The sequence below is a fragment of the Lipophrys pholis genome (assembly GCF_963383615.2).
Source record: "Lipophrys pholis genome assembly, chromosome: 9".
NCBI classification, from domain to species: Eukaryota; Metazoa; Chordata; class Actinopteri; order Blenniiformes; family Blenniidae; genus Lipophrys; species Lipophrys pholis.
Window position 1 is genome coordinate 7,771,830 of NC_137639.1, and position 15,032 is coordinate 7,786,861.

Here is a 15,032-nt window from a genome sequence, read left to right on the forward strand (position 1 = left end):
CCCACCACACACACACGCACACACACACACACACACACACAGGAATCCACCCGCGCTCCCTTTAGAACCTTTTAGCTCCGCTTCAAATTTTATCTATTTATGCCGTGGCTTTTGAATAAGAAATCAGTTCACTTTTTACTATTAGATTAAAAAAAAAAGATATTGTTTTATTTATTTATTTTTCTTGTGTGTTAATTCATGAGCGTGTCACAGTTTGAAATCCTCCTTTTTAGTATGCCGAAACGGAGTCAACAGATGGCCGTGATTTGTCGGTGAACCTGTTATTGTTTTTGCAAGTGATGGCAGACAAAGCAATCACAACAGTGCCGGAGTAAAGATGCAGTGGGAAGAATTGAGGGCGACATATGCGCTCGTCAGTCAGTGAAATCCTGCGTGTGACACGCGAGACCTCATAAATCTGCGTTGAGCAGGATCTCTGTGGTTGTTGGCGATAGAGCGTCTTTTCTTCTTGATTATGTTTGAAGGTTCAAGTGTACGTTTTAGTCGCAAATGACTGGAGATCAACTTTGCGTAAAAAAAATTTGGAAACATCTCAATTTCAATCTTCTGATGTGTGAAGTTTTGTTCTACTTGTGAATGGTGAAACCCACACATTTGCCGACTATTCGCCGCCCGTGGAAAAAAGTTCTTTTCTGATCCCAAAGGTTTTCATTTCGACAACTTTTTCAAGTGGAAACAGGTCAGTTTACACGATAACATTGCTTGGAGGCGCTGAAAAACACAACTTTTTGCTTTGAAGGTGGAACTTTTGTGAACACGTCCCATTTTCCGTCTCCAAATGCTGCTGCTGTGGTGCGAGCCACAGCTGTAGTAAATGGTTCTTCTGCACACGCGTGTGTAGATGGAGAATAACGACAATGGCGGACTACAGATTTTCTCCTGGGATTGGCTACTGTCCATATGAATGTCCGTGTGCTCTCCATTGTTACTGTTTATATTGTAGTTTTCTCTGAGCATGCATGTGTGGTTTAATTACAACATCAGTGCAAACTCCTGGCCTGGCTTGTTGGCGACATCGTTTTCAGTGTTTCTGCAGTTTTCATGTAAACGGACATGGTTTTGCAAAAATGCTTCAAATTGGCATGAAACATTGTCGTGTAAACGGGACCTAAAGTATTAAAGGTGAGGTCTGCTGGCAGGTCAGAAGCCTAAAACGGGAGTTTCACAACAAGACTTTTTTTTTTTTTTTTTTTTTCGTGAGTACAACTCACATATGCAGATCTCCTGCTCATCCCACAAATGCACGTTCTGAATTTTGCACCATTAAAAAATTGAATAAGCCTCTTTTCTCGTCGATAAATATTGAAATGTTTTATCAGTTAGACATGATCTGACATGTTGCGCTCAGTTCATAAACCTTTTCTTCACACCATCAGTGTCCCACGAGCTAAACTGGCCTTTCTTTCCCAAAGTGGATCGCTGCTCTCAGTAATGTGCTTCATATTTAACTTCTGACATCCAAACGCAGTCCTTTCCTTCATAAAGAGCTCCCATTGTTCACGGCTGCTCTGTGTTTATGTATTTTCCACAACATGAACAGAACTCGAAGAGGGAACCCAGCTTCCTTTTTTTTTGTTGTTGTTGTTGGGTTTTTTTTTGTGTTTCTTTGTAGGCCGCGGCGGTTTGTAGGCCGGACTCCGGCCCCGCCGTGATGGAGAGAGGTGTCTCTGCAAAAGTGAAAACAAATTCTCTCCTTGGCTGGCGTGAGCTATGGCACAGTGAGGCTTTATTGTCCCGGCCAAGGTGATAAGGGAGAGTAATTGCGTATTATACTGTCCGAGAATGTCAGGTCCAAACTGAGCACGAGTGCCCCATCCATCAACCCGTGATGGTGTGTGTGAAACCGTGTTCTACACCGCACATGCTTGCTTGCATGATGCATTATTTGTGTGCACAGACATGTGAGAGCACATTTGGACCTGCGCTCTACACGCTCAACGTTTACTCATAATTCTTTTATTGCGGTTCCTGTATAGCTGTCTTTGGTCTGCACAGTATGAAGAGTATGTGTGCATGTTTTGACCGTTCAGGGTTTCACTAACAGTTGTGGGTTTGTGTGTGTTTGTGTGTGTGTTCACGTTCACGGGCAAGTTCAGATCGAGCCCGAGAACAGATCAGGCAGCATCATTAATCAGTAGAAGTGTGTGTGTGTGTGTGTGTGTGTGTGTGTGTGTGTGTGTGTGTGTGTGTGTGTGTGTGTGTGTGTGTGTGTGTGTGTGTGTGTGTGTGTGTGTGTGTGTGTGTGTGTGTGTGTGTGTGTGTGTGTGTGTGTGTGTGTGTGTGTGTGTGTGTGTGTGTGTGTGTGTGCGCGCGCGTGTGCGTGTGCGTGCGCGCGCGCGCGCGTGTGCGTGTGTATGTGTGTGTGGTTACATCCTGTATCTAACTACCTGTCCTGCCCCGTCTGACCAACCGAAACACACACAAATTCACATGCACACAACATATCGCACAAACTCAATACCCCTCCATACACCTGCTGAAACAAACACTTTATGTTGGGGATGCGTTTAAGCTCCGGAGCCACTCGAGGTCCTCACACACTGATCACACACTGATCACACACTGATCACACACTGATCACACACTGATCACACACTGATCACACACTGATCACACACTGACCACACACTGATCACACACTGATCACACACTGATCACACACTGAACTGCAAGGCGGGAAAAAAGTGAGACATGGAAGTGCTGTAGATTAACCAAAACCTGTAAGACGTAAACGTTGGATTTAGTTTCTTTGTTTGTGAGAACTGTCTTTGGTCCTGTGCTGGGGCCTTTCAGATTGGACATGACTCCTCTTTTGGCACCAACTTGACGCTTTTTGCGTTTGTGTGTACACGTGTGCGTAATTACACATTAGTAGTACAACAAACCTTTTTTGGGAGTGATGCCAAGTGTTTCACTTGTGTGACTCTCCCCTTTTCGCGTTCACACGGCGGTGAAAATTCATTGTTTTTGGTGTTTTCGTTTCAGAAAAGTTTTGCGTTTACAAGGCAGCACTTTGAAAACAATGTCCTTTCACACAGGAAAAAGACAAACACTGAAAACGATGTAGTTTTCATATTAGGCCACTGGTGGGTGCTGTTGTTTGTTTCTGTAATAAAACCACACACAAGGTGCAGAGAACAATACACTGTAAACGTTAACAATGGTGATTACATGGACATTCATTTGAACAGACGACCAAGTCAAATTGTTATTACAGGTGACTGAAACTATAAAACCACCAAGTCCCAGGAGAATATGGACCGGGAGTCATGACACTTCGGTAGCCGTCATTGTTGTTATCATCCAGCTATTCGCACATCTGTAGCTGTAGTTTAACTATTCACTAGTGTTGCGCAGTAGCAGCATTTCCACCGTCTGCATGACAAAGAAGTCGGCACGTTGTGTTTTCACTGTCTGCCAGCATCATTGGGGAAAGCAACGAAAGCTTAGCATTTACACTTAAAAATGTGTAAACGGGGTCTTAATCTTTGTTTTGTTCATTCTCTCTCGCTCTCTTTTTTTTTTTTTTTTTGTCTCCCTCAGATCCAACTGTGCGGAGAACATCCGGAAGCACATCCTCCATACGGGGAAACACGAGGGCGTGAAGATGTACAACTGTCCAAAATGCTCCCACGCCACCAACTCGCCCATGGAGTTCCGCAACCACCTGAAGGAGAATCACGCCGACATCGAGAACCCCGACCTCGCCTATCTACATGCAGGTTCTGTCCTCGCCGGTGGACGACAAAACTGTAACAGCTCGTCTGGTTTCGGTGTGGAGGGTGTGTGTGTGTGTGTGTGTGTGTGTGTGTGTGTGTGTGTGTGTGTGTGTGTGTGTGTGTGTGTGTGTGTGTGTGTGTGTGTGTGTGTGTGTGTGTGTGTGTGTGTGTGTGTGTGTGTGTGTGTGTGTGTGTGTGTGTGTGTGTGTGTGTGTGTGTGTGTCTCCATTCCACTGAATCTCATCCAAGAAGTGTGTCCCTAATGCAGAATTCTTGTCAGAAGTAAGACGCCATCGAGAGTAGGGCGGCTGCATTTAGAACAACGGCGGTTTGAAGGTCATTTCAGCTCCACACTCGGCTCACTAATGACGTGCACACAGACACTCGAATATCAACACCTTTGATAAAGTTTCACATCCTAAAACATCTTTATTTACATCATATACATTATGTACCAACTTTAATGAAGCCTGCAGGTTTGATCACATTTTCCCACATAATGTTAAACAATATAAAAGTGAATTTTGCCCATAAATTCATTCAATCGTCAATCGTCAATTTTTTTTAACTTGTAAACTGAATAACGTCAAGCCTTTTTTGTTTTATTCTTTATAACTTCGGTTCATAAGCCAAAGAAAAATCTGATCAAAATTTTTGAAGACGCTTGAAACTTTTTGGTTTATATTTTGTAAATGTTGAAGAAACTGACAGAATAAAAGATGTCGATCATTTTCATATTTTCTGGGGCGAATCTGTAATACTGTTGAGTGCAGCGGTAGAAACGCTCCACATGTTCACTTTAAATCAACTCAGTCATTTGTACAGCTGTTTCAGCGGAATTGGGAAAATCTATATAGTCGGAATCTAGAAAAATAAGTGTTTCGTGGATATTTTAAAAATTCGATTTCAACAAAAAACATTAGTTATGTTTTCACCAGGTTTTGGTTCTTAAAGAAAAGAAAACATAAATTCCTACGGTCTGTCAGCTTAATGAGCTTTCTGCTCTCTGTGTGTTGAGCAGCTGTACTACGTCGACTTAAAGTTAAACGGGCTGGAGCTGAAGATTTGTTCAATAATCTAACTGGGTCCTTCTCCGTCTGCAAAATGTTGTTTGACGCTTTAGTGGGAAAAACAACCGACTATCACAGTAATTGATTCCGTTTTGAAACTTTGAGTCTGACCTGGAGGTGTTGGCTTTGAAATAATAAGAGTAATATTAATCATAAACTATAAATTATGGACCTCGTTGAAAAATGCCCGGCCGCAAGGTGCAAAACAAAGTTGGTAAAACTAATTTAACAATTAAAATGCTCAATTATAAAAGCATTTTTTTGTTTGTTTTTTTCAACAGAGATGAGATTAACTTGATGTCTTCCGACAGGCTGACGGATCTATTTCGTTTGAATCTAGATCTAGCAATCACCTGCAGAGGCCAGACGGACAATCTTAGATTACATTTGAAGTCAGAGAGAATTAATTAGTCTTTGGTATGTCCGGCATTCAGACTTTTCTTGGTCTGACAAAGAAAGAATTACAATTAGTGCAGCATAGCGATGTGAACTTGTGGTTTCAAGCATTTCGTTAAAATGATTTGTGATGAATACTAACACTTCATGTTTTCGTGCTTTGAAATTTGCTCCTCCAAAAACACGGTGCTCTTTCTCTTGCTTCTAATTTACCTATACCTATACCTATACCTATATCACCTTGATTGACTTTGTAGTTTTTGTCTTTATTTTTGTGCTTGTGACTTCTCTCCTGTGTCCACAAGACAATACATTATTAGGACTTTACATTCATTTAGAATTTCACCTTTTTTCACATCTATTTTAACAATGCAAAGGAATTCTTCCCAGCTATGTGCTCTTCTTTGCCGCGCTCCTTTCGGTCCCACGTCATCCAGACGCTCATGCCACACACTCTCACCAGCTTCTTGAATCTGTCTAAAACAATTGTCCTTCATCTGATTGGCCAATTAGGTATTCAGTCATTTTTCGAGTTGTATGTCGCACATGTGGATTTTACAATGACAATAGGTTCATGTTATTTTGTGCAGCCCACGTTAAACTCTTCAAATCATCTCAGAAATGCACAGGGAGTCTGTGAAAGTGAAGAAAATCTTTGGAGGATTTGTTCTCGTTCTTGAACAGGCTGCAATGAATCATTGACAATTTTCAGTTTTGGGAATCTTGGAATTTCTACGTGATTTAAAGACGCTGGTGATGCTTATTGCCTGCTGGCAACCTTTGTCCGTCAGTAGTTGGGGAAATTTGTTATATATCCACATTTCTTTCTGTAGTTTTAGGTTTAGATCAGGGAAACACCACTATTTATACGTACCTCGAGTGAAATCTGCTCTCCAAAGAGAAGCAAAGCTCTGAGACCATTGCTGGGATTCGGACCACCTGGCTGCCCCCGGAGCACCGACCCCGGGCTCTATTATTCCACAGAGGTCTGATTCTCCAGACTCCTCGAGTGCGTGTTTTTGTCGGCGGAGGGAGTCTGGTTATTCAATGCTGATGGAGGGCACCCAGCCACAAAGAGACACAGCTCAAAGATTGCTGGTCTAGCCGTCCCTGCCAATCATTCAGGCCAGAGGGACAGATGAAATCTTGTTCCTCCTCTATTGGTTCCTTTGTGTCCCAGTGTTCTCCCTTTGTCCTTGAGGGCCACCAAATCCAATCGGCAGAGTGCTTGTCCTTCAGAGGAGCAGAGAGGACAGCCTTTATCCTGTTATCCCTCTGACCTTACATAAAGGCAGTGGAGTTGGAGGGGAGCACCATGGGACGGAGGCCATGCAGGGACAATGCTGGGAAGCGGTGGCTTTGCAGCAACGCTGAGGTTCGATTCCGATCGAACGTCTTTGTCCTTGCACGGACCCCGAGAAGTTTGCCGTTATGAATCTTCGAAATAAGCCGACTCTCGGTATGATCTCCATTCTTCAAATTTAAGAACAAATTTCCAGCTTTGATCTCTTTTACTTCCACCTCTGAACCTCGCTGCTCAACCTTTTTACCTCCAACTTCTTTTAAAAACACCGACGTTCTTCATATTCCCCGTGCCCTCCGACCTTTACCCAAAGCACCCCTTCATCACACCCTCAGGTCTCTTCATACCCTTGCTCTCTAGAATAACCCTCACCCCCGTTTGTCCTTATGCATGGCCGACCTTTAGTGAAGAATACATTCTCACAGATTCACTTTGTAGCTTTGTCTTTCCCCCAAGTTTGACCTGCTACGCTGTATAAGAATATAACACTTATGCCAAGCGGGATCTGCCCCTCTCTCTTTCTCTTTCTCTCTCTCTCTCTCTCTCTCTCTCTCTCTCTCTCTCTCTCTCCCTCTCTCTCTCTCTCTGGCCGTTGCTTTAATTCATACACTGCTGGTTTCAGATTTCAGGGTTATGCGTCAAGGTCAGATCTTGTCTGCGAACACGCGTCATTCGGAGGAAACGCGTCCTCCTCTTTCAGTCAAAGTTAAGCAGCGTATTTTCAAGATGTCATCTTGATGCGCTGATTTGTATTCAGCTCACACTTTCCCTCGGATATGAACCAAAAGAGTGACAGCTCAAGAAATGATCTAAAAACGCAGCTGATGGTGTTTTGAAAGAAATGACAGAGCCCGCGTCGATTTCCACGTACGAATTAAAGATTGAATGACGTCCAGACCGCTGTTAGGAGCATGCAAATTGAGGCAGGATTGTGAAAATCAACAGCCCCTCTACCTGATTAAGACCGAAGCAATCAAACTATAGGTGATTTGAGAAGGCACTGAAAGTACACTTGTGATCTCTGGCTGTTTCAAAGGAGGAGGAAAAAGGGGGTGGGGTGGGGTGGGGGGGTGTAGCAGAAAGAGCACTTCTTCATCTAAGTAGACAGAACGAGACCAAAAGAAAGAGACAGGGGAAAAAAAGATTAAGAAGGTAGATGTTGAATTAACCTGCTTGTGATTGCTCTCTGTCAGAGTGGCACCAGGGCCAGCAGTGAGAGGCAAATCGTCTGTGATGGCCCTTCCCGCTGTTCCCCCTTTGAAAGACACAGATCAAACGCACACCAGTCACGGGCGCTCGCAGCCCCTCGCGCCGGATTGATTGACACCCGAACGTCGCCGCCGCTGCCGCTCTGTCTTTCCACATCACTCTCTCTTTCTCCTTCTTCTTCTCTCTCTCCGTCTTCCCTTCTTTATTCAGCGTCGCACTTCGAATTAAAGCCCTTCGCAAGGATGAAAGCAGAGGTCCTTTGCAAACGAAGGAAGTGAGGGAATTAGACCCAGCAAGTGATGGAGGGGAATGATGATTAGAAATTGAGGGGAAGAGGGGGGGCGAGGAGGTTAGATATGGGAGGGGGGGGGGATGTCCTGTGCTGATAGGACACATTTTAATAAAATGGTAATGACAATTGTCTTCTCCGCGTGATCTGCGGAGAGATAGATGTTGCGGCGGCCGTGTGATCTCGGTATAGATATCACTGCAGCAGAACCACGAGCCACAGGTACTTCAGAGGGCTGCGACTTTGCTAAATTACCCCTCACGACTAGAACTTTTCTTCTCTAGTTAAAATGCTGCGAGTGCGCTGTGACTGCTGCAGCTTTGGGAAATGGTGTGTTTCCCTCTTTCTCTGGCATCTCCCTCCAGCGAGGTCAGCTGCGGTAGCTGGAGAACGGCTGTGTGAAAGCAGCCTTGTTCGCTTCCGTGGGTTTTACACACACACACACACTCATACACGCACACACACATACACGCACACACACACCACACACAGGTGAGATGTCACCATGCTTTGTCAGAGCATCTCTATTCCACTATTTTTAATTGTGAAACATTTCCCTAATTTTCTACCAAGGTTATAATTGCACATCTTGAGGCCACGGAGATCAAATGCTTTGTAATTAGCTACCAGCGACTGAGGATCTGCTGCTTAGTGCCCAAAAAAGATAAAACAAATAAATAAATAAACTTCTTCAAGGCATTGTTGCTGCTTTATGCAGATTCTATTTCCCTTAATAATGCATGATGGATGGCTACCGTAGGAGGCTAGAGGAGGCTCGGCCTTGTAAGTGATGATCTTAATACACAGTTATAACCACGGGCAAATTCATTTGTTTGCATATTTTTTATTTTTTTTTCCCTATTAAACAAATCTGTAAACAAATATGTGTTTCGATGGCTTTTACTTAAGTTATGCATGTGTGCGCCTCCCCGGCTCAACCCTTCCTCGCTTTCACCTTCTGTTCGTCATGTAATGAAACATTACTCTCCCGAGTTTCGCTGGCGCGTTGTGTTGCGGCGGCGCGTTTGGATCGCGGAGGACAGGTGTGTGTGTCATGCAAATGTGTCCTGGTATCCCAGCGCATATGACACCGTGTCGACGTTGAGCGAAGCCGCAGACACCGGCGATAAAATCAACATCTGGTTCTAATAACAATGTGTTATCTGTGACACGTTTCAATGTGGGAAAATATGTGAAGGGAGAAAAAATAAAAAAAACAGTGCATCACAGGTACAGAAAAAAAAAATAAAAAAAACAGCCAATAGGACATCAAGTCGTCAGCGTTGGTGATAAACCTGTGTCTTTGTGTCACCTTCCTTATGTTGCATTAACGTGATCGACATTAATGAAAAAGTCATTGTGTTCGCCGCCAAGTAAAGTACGAGGGGAGAGGAGCTTTGTTCAAGCTGCCGCGCTACAGCTCTGAACGACACAAAAAAACATCAGCAGTGAGGAAATTAATTGGCACCCAATCCGTTTTCGCCCGACGTGGGTCATCAGGGCGCGAAGGCAGTCCGAGCTGAGAGCCGGTGAAAGACAGAGGGCATCCTGGACAAGTCGCTGATCGACGTGGTCGCAGCTTTTTGAGGCCTTTTTCATTTACATAATGACTCCAAACTTAACCGTTAAAAAGTTTCTAACCTGAAACTTGATCCTAAAATAAACCTACTTGATGGTAGCTTAGGGGCCTAATGTAGAGGTGTCAAAATCAAGAGGCTCTAATCCGACCTAGGAAAAACAGATTTATTTTTTTAACACATTTTTTAACAGCAGTGGACACACTTGGACACAGAAGTATAAAACTCAGCAGACTATATTGACCTTAACACCATGTTGTCAGTGTGAGTTTGTAAAAACAATGCAACAGCTACAGGAGAAGTTTTTTTCGACATTTGACTTCATTTTGCACCCCAAGGTTACGTTAATATTGTCATTATGTTGAGATTGACATCATTTTTTGGTAGTAAATATTTGGTGTCGCAAGCATAAAGGCATTGCCATCAAATATAGTCTGCACCACAATAGATTTCAATGTTATTGGGGCACTTTTTTAGGAGTCCGGCCCACTTAATATTAAACTGGGCCGTATTTCACCCCTGAACTTAAGTGTGTTTGACACCCCTGGTTTAGTGCTTGTAAAACATTGATTTTTGTTGGGGTCCACCTCTCTGGTGAAGTACAGGAAGAATGATGAGGAAAAAAATCATAAATTAGGACAAAATACAATTGAAAAAGGTATTATGCTGAATTCAAATATATATATATATGTCACATGATCTGCTGAGGTGACACAGGAAGAGAGACAAATAAGCCCCAATGTAAACACGAGTAACACCAGGTCATGTTCTCCAGGTTTTTGGGCCCCGACAAAGACAAGAAATACAGAATGTGGTTAAGAGAACCTTAAAAATTATTTCTTGGGAGAACATACAGAACTCATACAAAATCTAAAAATGATTTAATGAAATTGATTGTGGAAGTAACTGATGATAGTGTTCATTGTGTCCGTAGTGCAACACGAGGCTTCAGACTGTGTGATTATGGTCCCAAACACAGTTGTTATCACAGCCCGTCAGTTTCTGTAACGCTCTCTGTTAGCAGCTTCAGCAAGCCCGGACATGAAGATCGGCTAAAGCCAGTGTGAGGGTGTTAATTGAAGAACTCCCTCAAGTTGGACCACAGGGCCATAATGAACTCACGACTGCATGTTCCTGTGTCATCCCTACATCCCAAACGCTTATATATAGTTTATTTTACCCAGTGTCAATACTTTCCTTACATGTGCGCACTTCTGAAGCGCTCCTGTTTGAAATTACCAGTGAGGAGCAGCTGTTCGATGCCAGCGCCCCCAGGAGACATGCGGCAACGGATGCGTGAGTCTATTTGGGGGGGTTAGTGAAGCGTTTTAATAAAAAAATAAAAAAATGCACAGCAACAGTCGCATGCATCTTGGAAAAACCAATGCAGGGCCGGCTCGGGCCGAGCGCGCAGCAATCCCCTGCATAATGACCTGCTCCAGTGAGCATGAAAACTCTCCCCAACCGGCAGCATTTATCACACATCAGCCACAACAAGCGCTCTTTTGTTTCATCCCCTTTCTCCCGTCCCTCCTCTTCCTCCTGCCTCCGGTCCGAGAGTTCCCCGCTCAGCCGTTTAGCGGCCATCCGCAGCCCTGACTGACAAGTCTCATCCAGTCACAAAGCTGGAGGTTCCCGGCTCCTTCAAATGTGACGTCTAACATTGTGTTTTTGTCACCTTCAGGCCATCACAGCCGGATTTTTTTTTTTTTTTTTTTTTTTTTTTCCTTTCTCCCTCTCACTCTTTCCACACGATAAATGATGACTGAAAGAGTAGTGTCATTGTCAGACTGGGTCAGACTCTGCCTCTGTCGGAGCCTCTGGACAAGTTCTGTCACCGTCAGAAAATTTGAAGACGATTGATGACACGGGATACGTGCTCCCCGGTGTTGCGGTGGCACACTTAGGTTAGGTGTGTGTGCTTATGTTGCACTGTTCTACAACGTTGCAGATGTCTTATGTAGGGCACAGCCTGACAGTTGGTACACGGCTGTAGCAGAGCCAAGCAGGAAGAAGTGAGAGGTTGTTGTTTTTTTTTTAAGCTGAATGCTCTGATCATGGCAGGTGGAGGGTAAAATCAAAGAAGCTCTGTACAACAGACAGAAAACAATTGCGTGTATTGAAATCAGCAGGTTTGTAATAGTGGTGTGGTAGTTTGGCTTTATGCTTCACAGTGACAAATAGCCCAGTTTGATTCCAGGTCTGGGACGTTTGTGTGTCGACTCTTCATGTTCTTCCTGTGTATTCCTCAGTTTTATCCAGCTTCACTGAACTGTTACAGGCTGTTTACTTACTTGTAGGTTCATCGGTTTGTCTTAGAAAAGCGTCTACACGACCACGTTTTCAAGTGAAAACCAAACTGTTGTGTTTTGAAGGAACACAATGTTTTGAAAACGGTTCCCAAGGTGGAACATTTCAAAAGCACTCCCGACTGTTTCAATGAAAACAGGCAGAAACGCTGCCACTGCGCACGACGGCCATAGTAAACATGTTGGTCTGCACATGCATGAATAACAACAATGTTTGCCTCCAGAGTGTCGTGACTTACAGTCCACGTTCTCCTGGAACTTGGTGGTTTTATGGTTGAGAGTCGCCCGGAATAACAAACCAACTTGGTCATTTGTCCATACGAATGTCTGTGTTCTCGCCATTGTTAATGTTTATAGCATGTTGTTGTCGACGTGCAGTGTGTGTGACGTCATTACAGAAACAACAGACAGCACCCAACATGAAAACGACATCATTTTCAGCATTTTTTTACAATTTCCATGTAAATGGACATCTTTTCCAAAATGTTGTTGTCTGAATGTAAAACTTTTCCGAAAAGACAACGCGTTTTCACTTAGTTACCCTTAGTTGGGGATATATTTTTGTATTTTACCTATGTGGGGCGTACTCTGCTTTAATGTCAGCTCAAATCAGTTACGGGTGCGTATTCTATAGCAGATAGATGGATGGATGGCGAGCAATCGTTTCTCCTTACGTACCAGGTTTTCCCACAAAGCCGCTGTGACTCGGACCATCACTTATGCAGGCAGCCGCTCTGGAGACATGCTACAGGAATGTGCCGGTGCACATAGATTATTTCTCTCCAGCGGAGTGTCCTCCTGAGTGAACATCCTTTACTTAAGAAGAAACACACAGTGGCAGACACGCAGACCCCTCGTGTGAGTGACGTGGACTGGGGATGCTCCCGGGCAGCGCCGCTCCTCCCGTATGGGACAGTGAATATGGGACCAGACAGGCCGCCGGCTCCCATAAAGCCTCATCCATAATTCAGCCCTCCTTCTCCCTCAAGCCAGACACGCTGTACACATCCTGATACGCCTAACAGCTCACCTGTCTCGGACAAGGAAGAAAGACGGGAGGAAGTAGCCATTGATGAGAGCGGAGAGTTCTTGAAAAAACGAAAAGTTCTGAGATGAAAAAGCAGAAGTTGTTAAGGAGAGCCGGTTGAGGGACGACTCCCGACTGCTGATTTCCACTCTCAGCCCAGTTTGCCCCCATCTTGACCTTTACTGAGACAACACAGCTCCGCAGAACCAACATGTTTTCCCTCATCTGTGCTCTCATTGGCTGTAGTGCACTTCTGAGATCTCCTCCGTGACCTTTGCCCCTTTCTGCTACGCCAAGGACCCTCGTCTTCCTCCTTTGCCTCTCTCTCTCTCTCCTCTTGTGTCGTCTGTTTGGTGGCTCTCCAAACGTCTCGGCATCTCTAATTACTAACAGGCTCAACTTTTCCCAACTAAACAACCAATTACCAGCGTTTTAGCCCAGCCCAGTCCCATGTTTCCTGATACAGTGGCCTATTAGGGCCCCTTATTTCTCCCCCAGCATAATTGAATCCCCTGGCTTCTCATCAGCAGGCTAATTTAAGCCAATGTGCAGAGTTGGTAATCAGAGGGGCTGCCTATTAGGCTATCAGACCCCAATTAAGTGCCCTCTTATTTCCAACATAACAAGCCACTATCACTACTGCTGTTATTGTATTTCCCTTTTTAGAGCTCCGTTTTGTTTGGGGAACTCTGCGGTCTGTTTGTAGAATAAGAAGAGGAGGAAAAGAAGAGGGGGAAAAAAATGGAATAAGGCACTTTGCCCGTTGGGGATGTTAAGTTTGCAGTGACGCAGGTGTTTAAGATGTACACTCTGAGATGGAAGTGGAGGACACTAATTAGGATGGTAACGTAGAATGAGTTGATCTATTGCTGTGTACGGCTGTCCAGCGCATTGCATTCGACTTAAGTTTTGTTTTTTGTTTATTTCTTTAAAAGCGAGCACATTGATGAGTGGTCACATCAATGGTTTTTGATCTTTTGATGCATTTCCCATCTTTGTGAGACGGGAATCTTCAAGTGTTGCAATGGATGGATGCCCGTTCATTACCAGTGGTCAAGCACTGTGGACAAAATCTAGAATGACATTGTCTGGAGTACTGGCAACTACTATCAAAGATCTAATCAGATTATACAGCAGCAGAAACTTTTCCTTTTCTTTCTGTTGAGTCTCTTCACCAACAAGAGGGAATGCCTTGCTTCAGTGACTAGAAAAAACTACTTTTGACCACATTAATTGGGTTCATACCATCAAAATCTTTCGATAAGAAGTGAGCAATATAAACGTCCATCTTTGACTGAATCTGATCAGTTTTGTGAGGAATAATGCAGCTTTAAGTTGTGACAAACCGATTCGATATGGAAAAAGTTTCAGAGATGAAGGCACCAGCACCTCTTTGTGTCCTCTCACAACTACAGAATTTTTTTTTCTCATTTACTCCTTTTTTTTTTTTTTTGTCCTCCCCTTCTCCCCCTTGTCTTGTCTTGGTGACTGGTGCAGTTGAGGGGAGCCAGAGTGTGAAAGAAGCCCACAGAGGCCTGATGAGGACTGTCTTACCAAAGCATGTCTCCAGTTTGGCTCAGCTTCTTCTGCTTTTTATTTTTTGTGCCGGGTGGTGTGTACATATCTATATGAGTGTGTGTGTGTGTGTGTGTGTGTGTGTGTGTGTGTGTGTGTGTGTGTGTGTGTGTGTGTGTGTGTGTGTGTGTGTGTGTGTGTGTGTGTGTGTGTGTGTGTGTGTGTGTGTGTGTGTGTGTGTGTGTGTGTGTGTGTGTGTGTGCGTATGGTAAGAAGAATTAGCCCGTGCTCACGTCTCGAAGTCGAAGTGTGTGCGTTTCGCTGCTGGTGTCGACTCCCCATAGCCTAATTAAAGGGCGAGAAAAGCCACTCGCAGGGAGATTAAACCTAAAAGGGTAAATTAGTACTCAAAAGGGGTGTGGCAAATTCACACATACGCACAGGCCATGAAATCTCTTCTGACACCTGTGGAAAGAAAAAAAAAAGGAAATAAGGACTATGGAGAGAGGGGAAAGCCTTTGTGTCTCAGTGGCTCGGCTATGTGTTGGGAATTTGTTAAGATGGGGAACAATTCTTTTAAAATTAGAGAGTGGGAAG

The 15,032-nt window shown here is 44.1% G+C and overlaps 1 protein-coding gene across 1 annotated transcript in view; it reads left to right on the forward strand.

The window, feature by feature from the left end:
• znf407 (zinc finger protein 407) overlaps positions 1-15,032 on the forward strand; it is a 201,737-nt gene that overhangs the window by 141,112 nt on the left and 45,593 nt on the right. Inside the window, 1 exon segment of the mRNA XM_080470713.1 lies at positions 3,565-3,743. Within this exon segment, the coding sequence (XP_080326839.1) occupies positions 3,565-3,743 (179 nt within the window).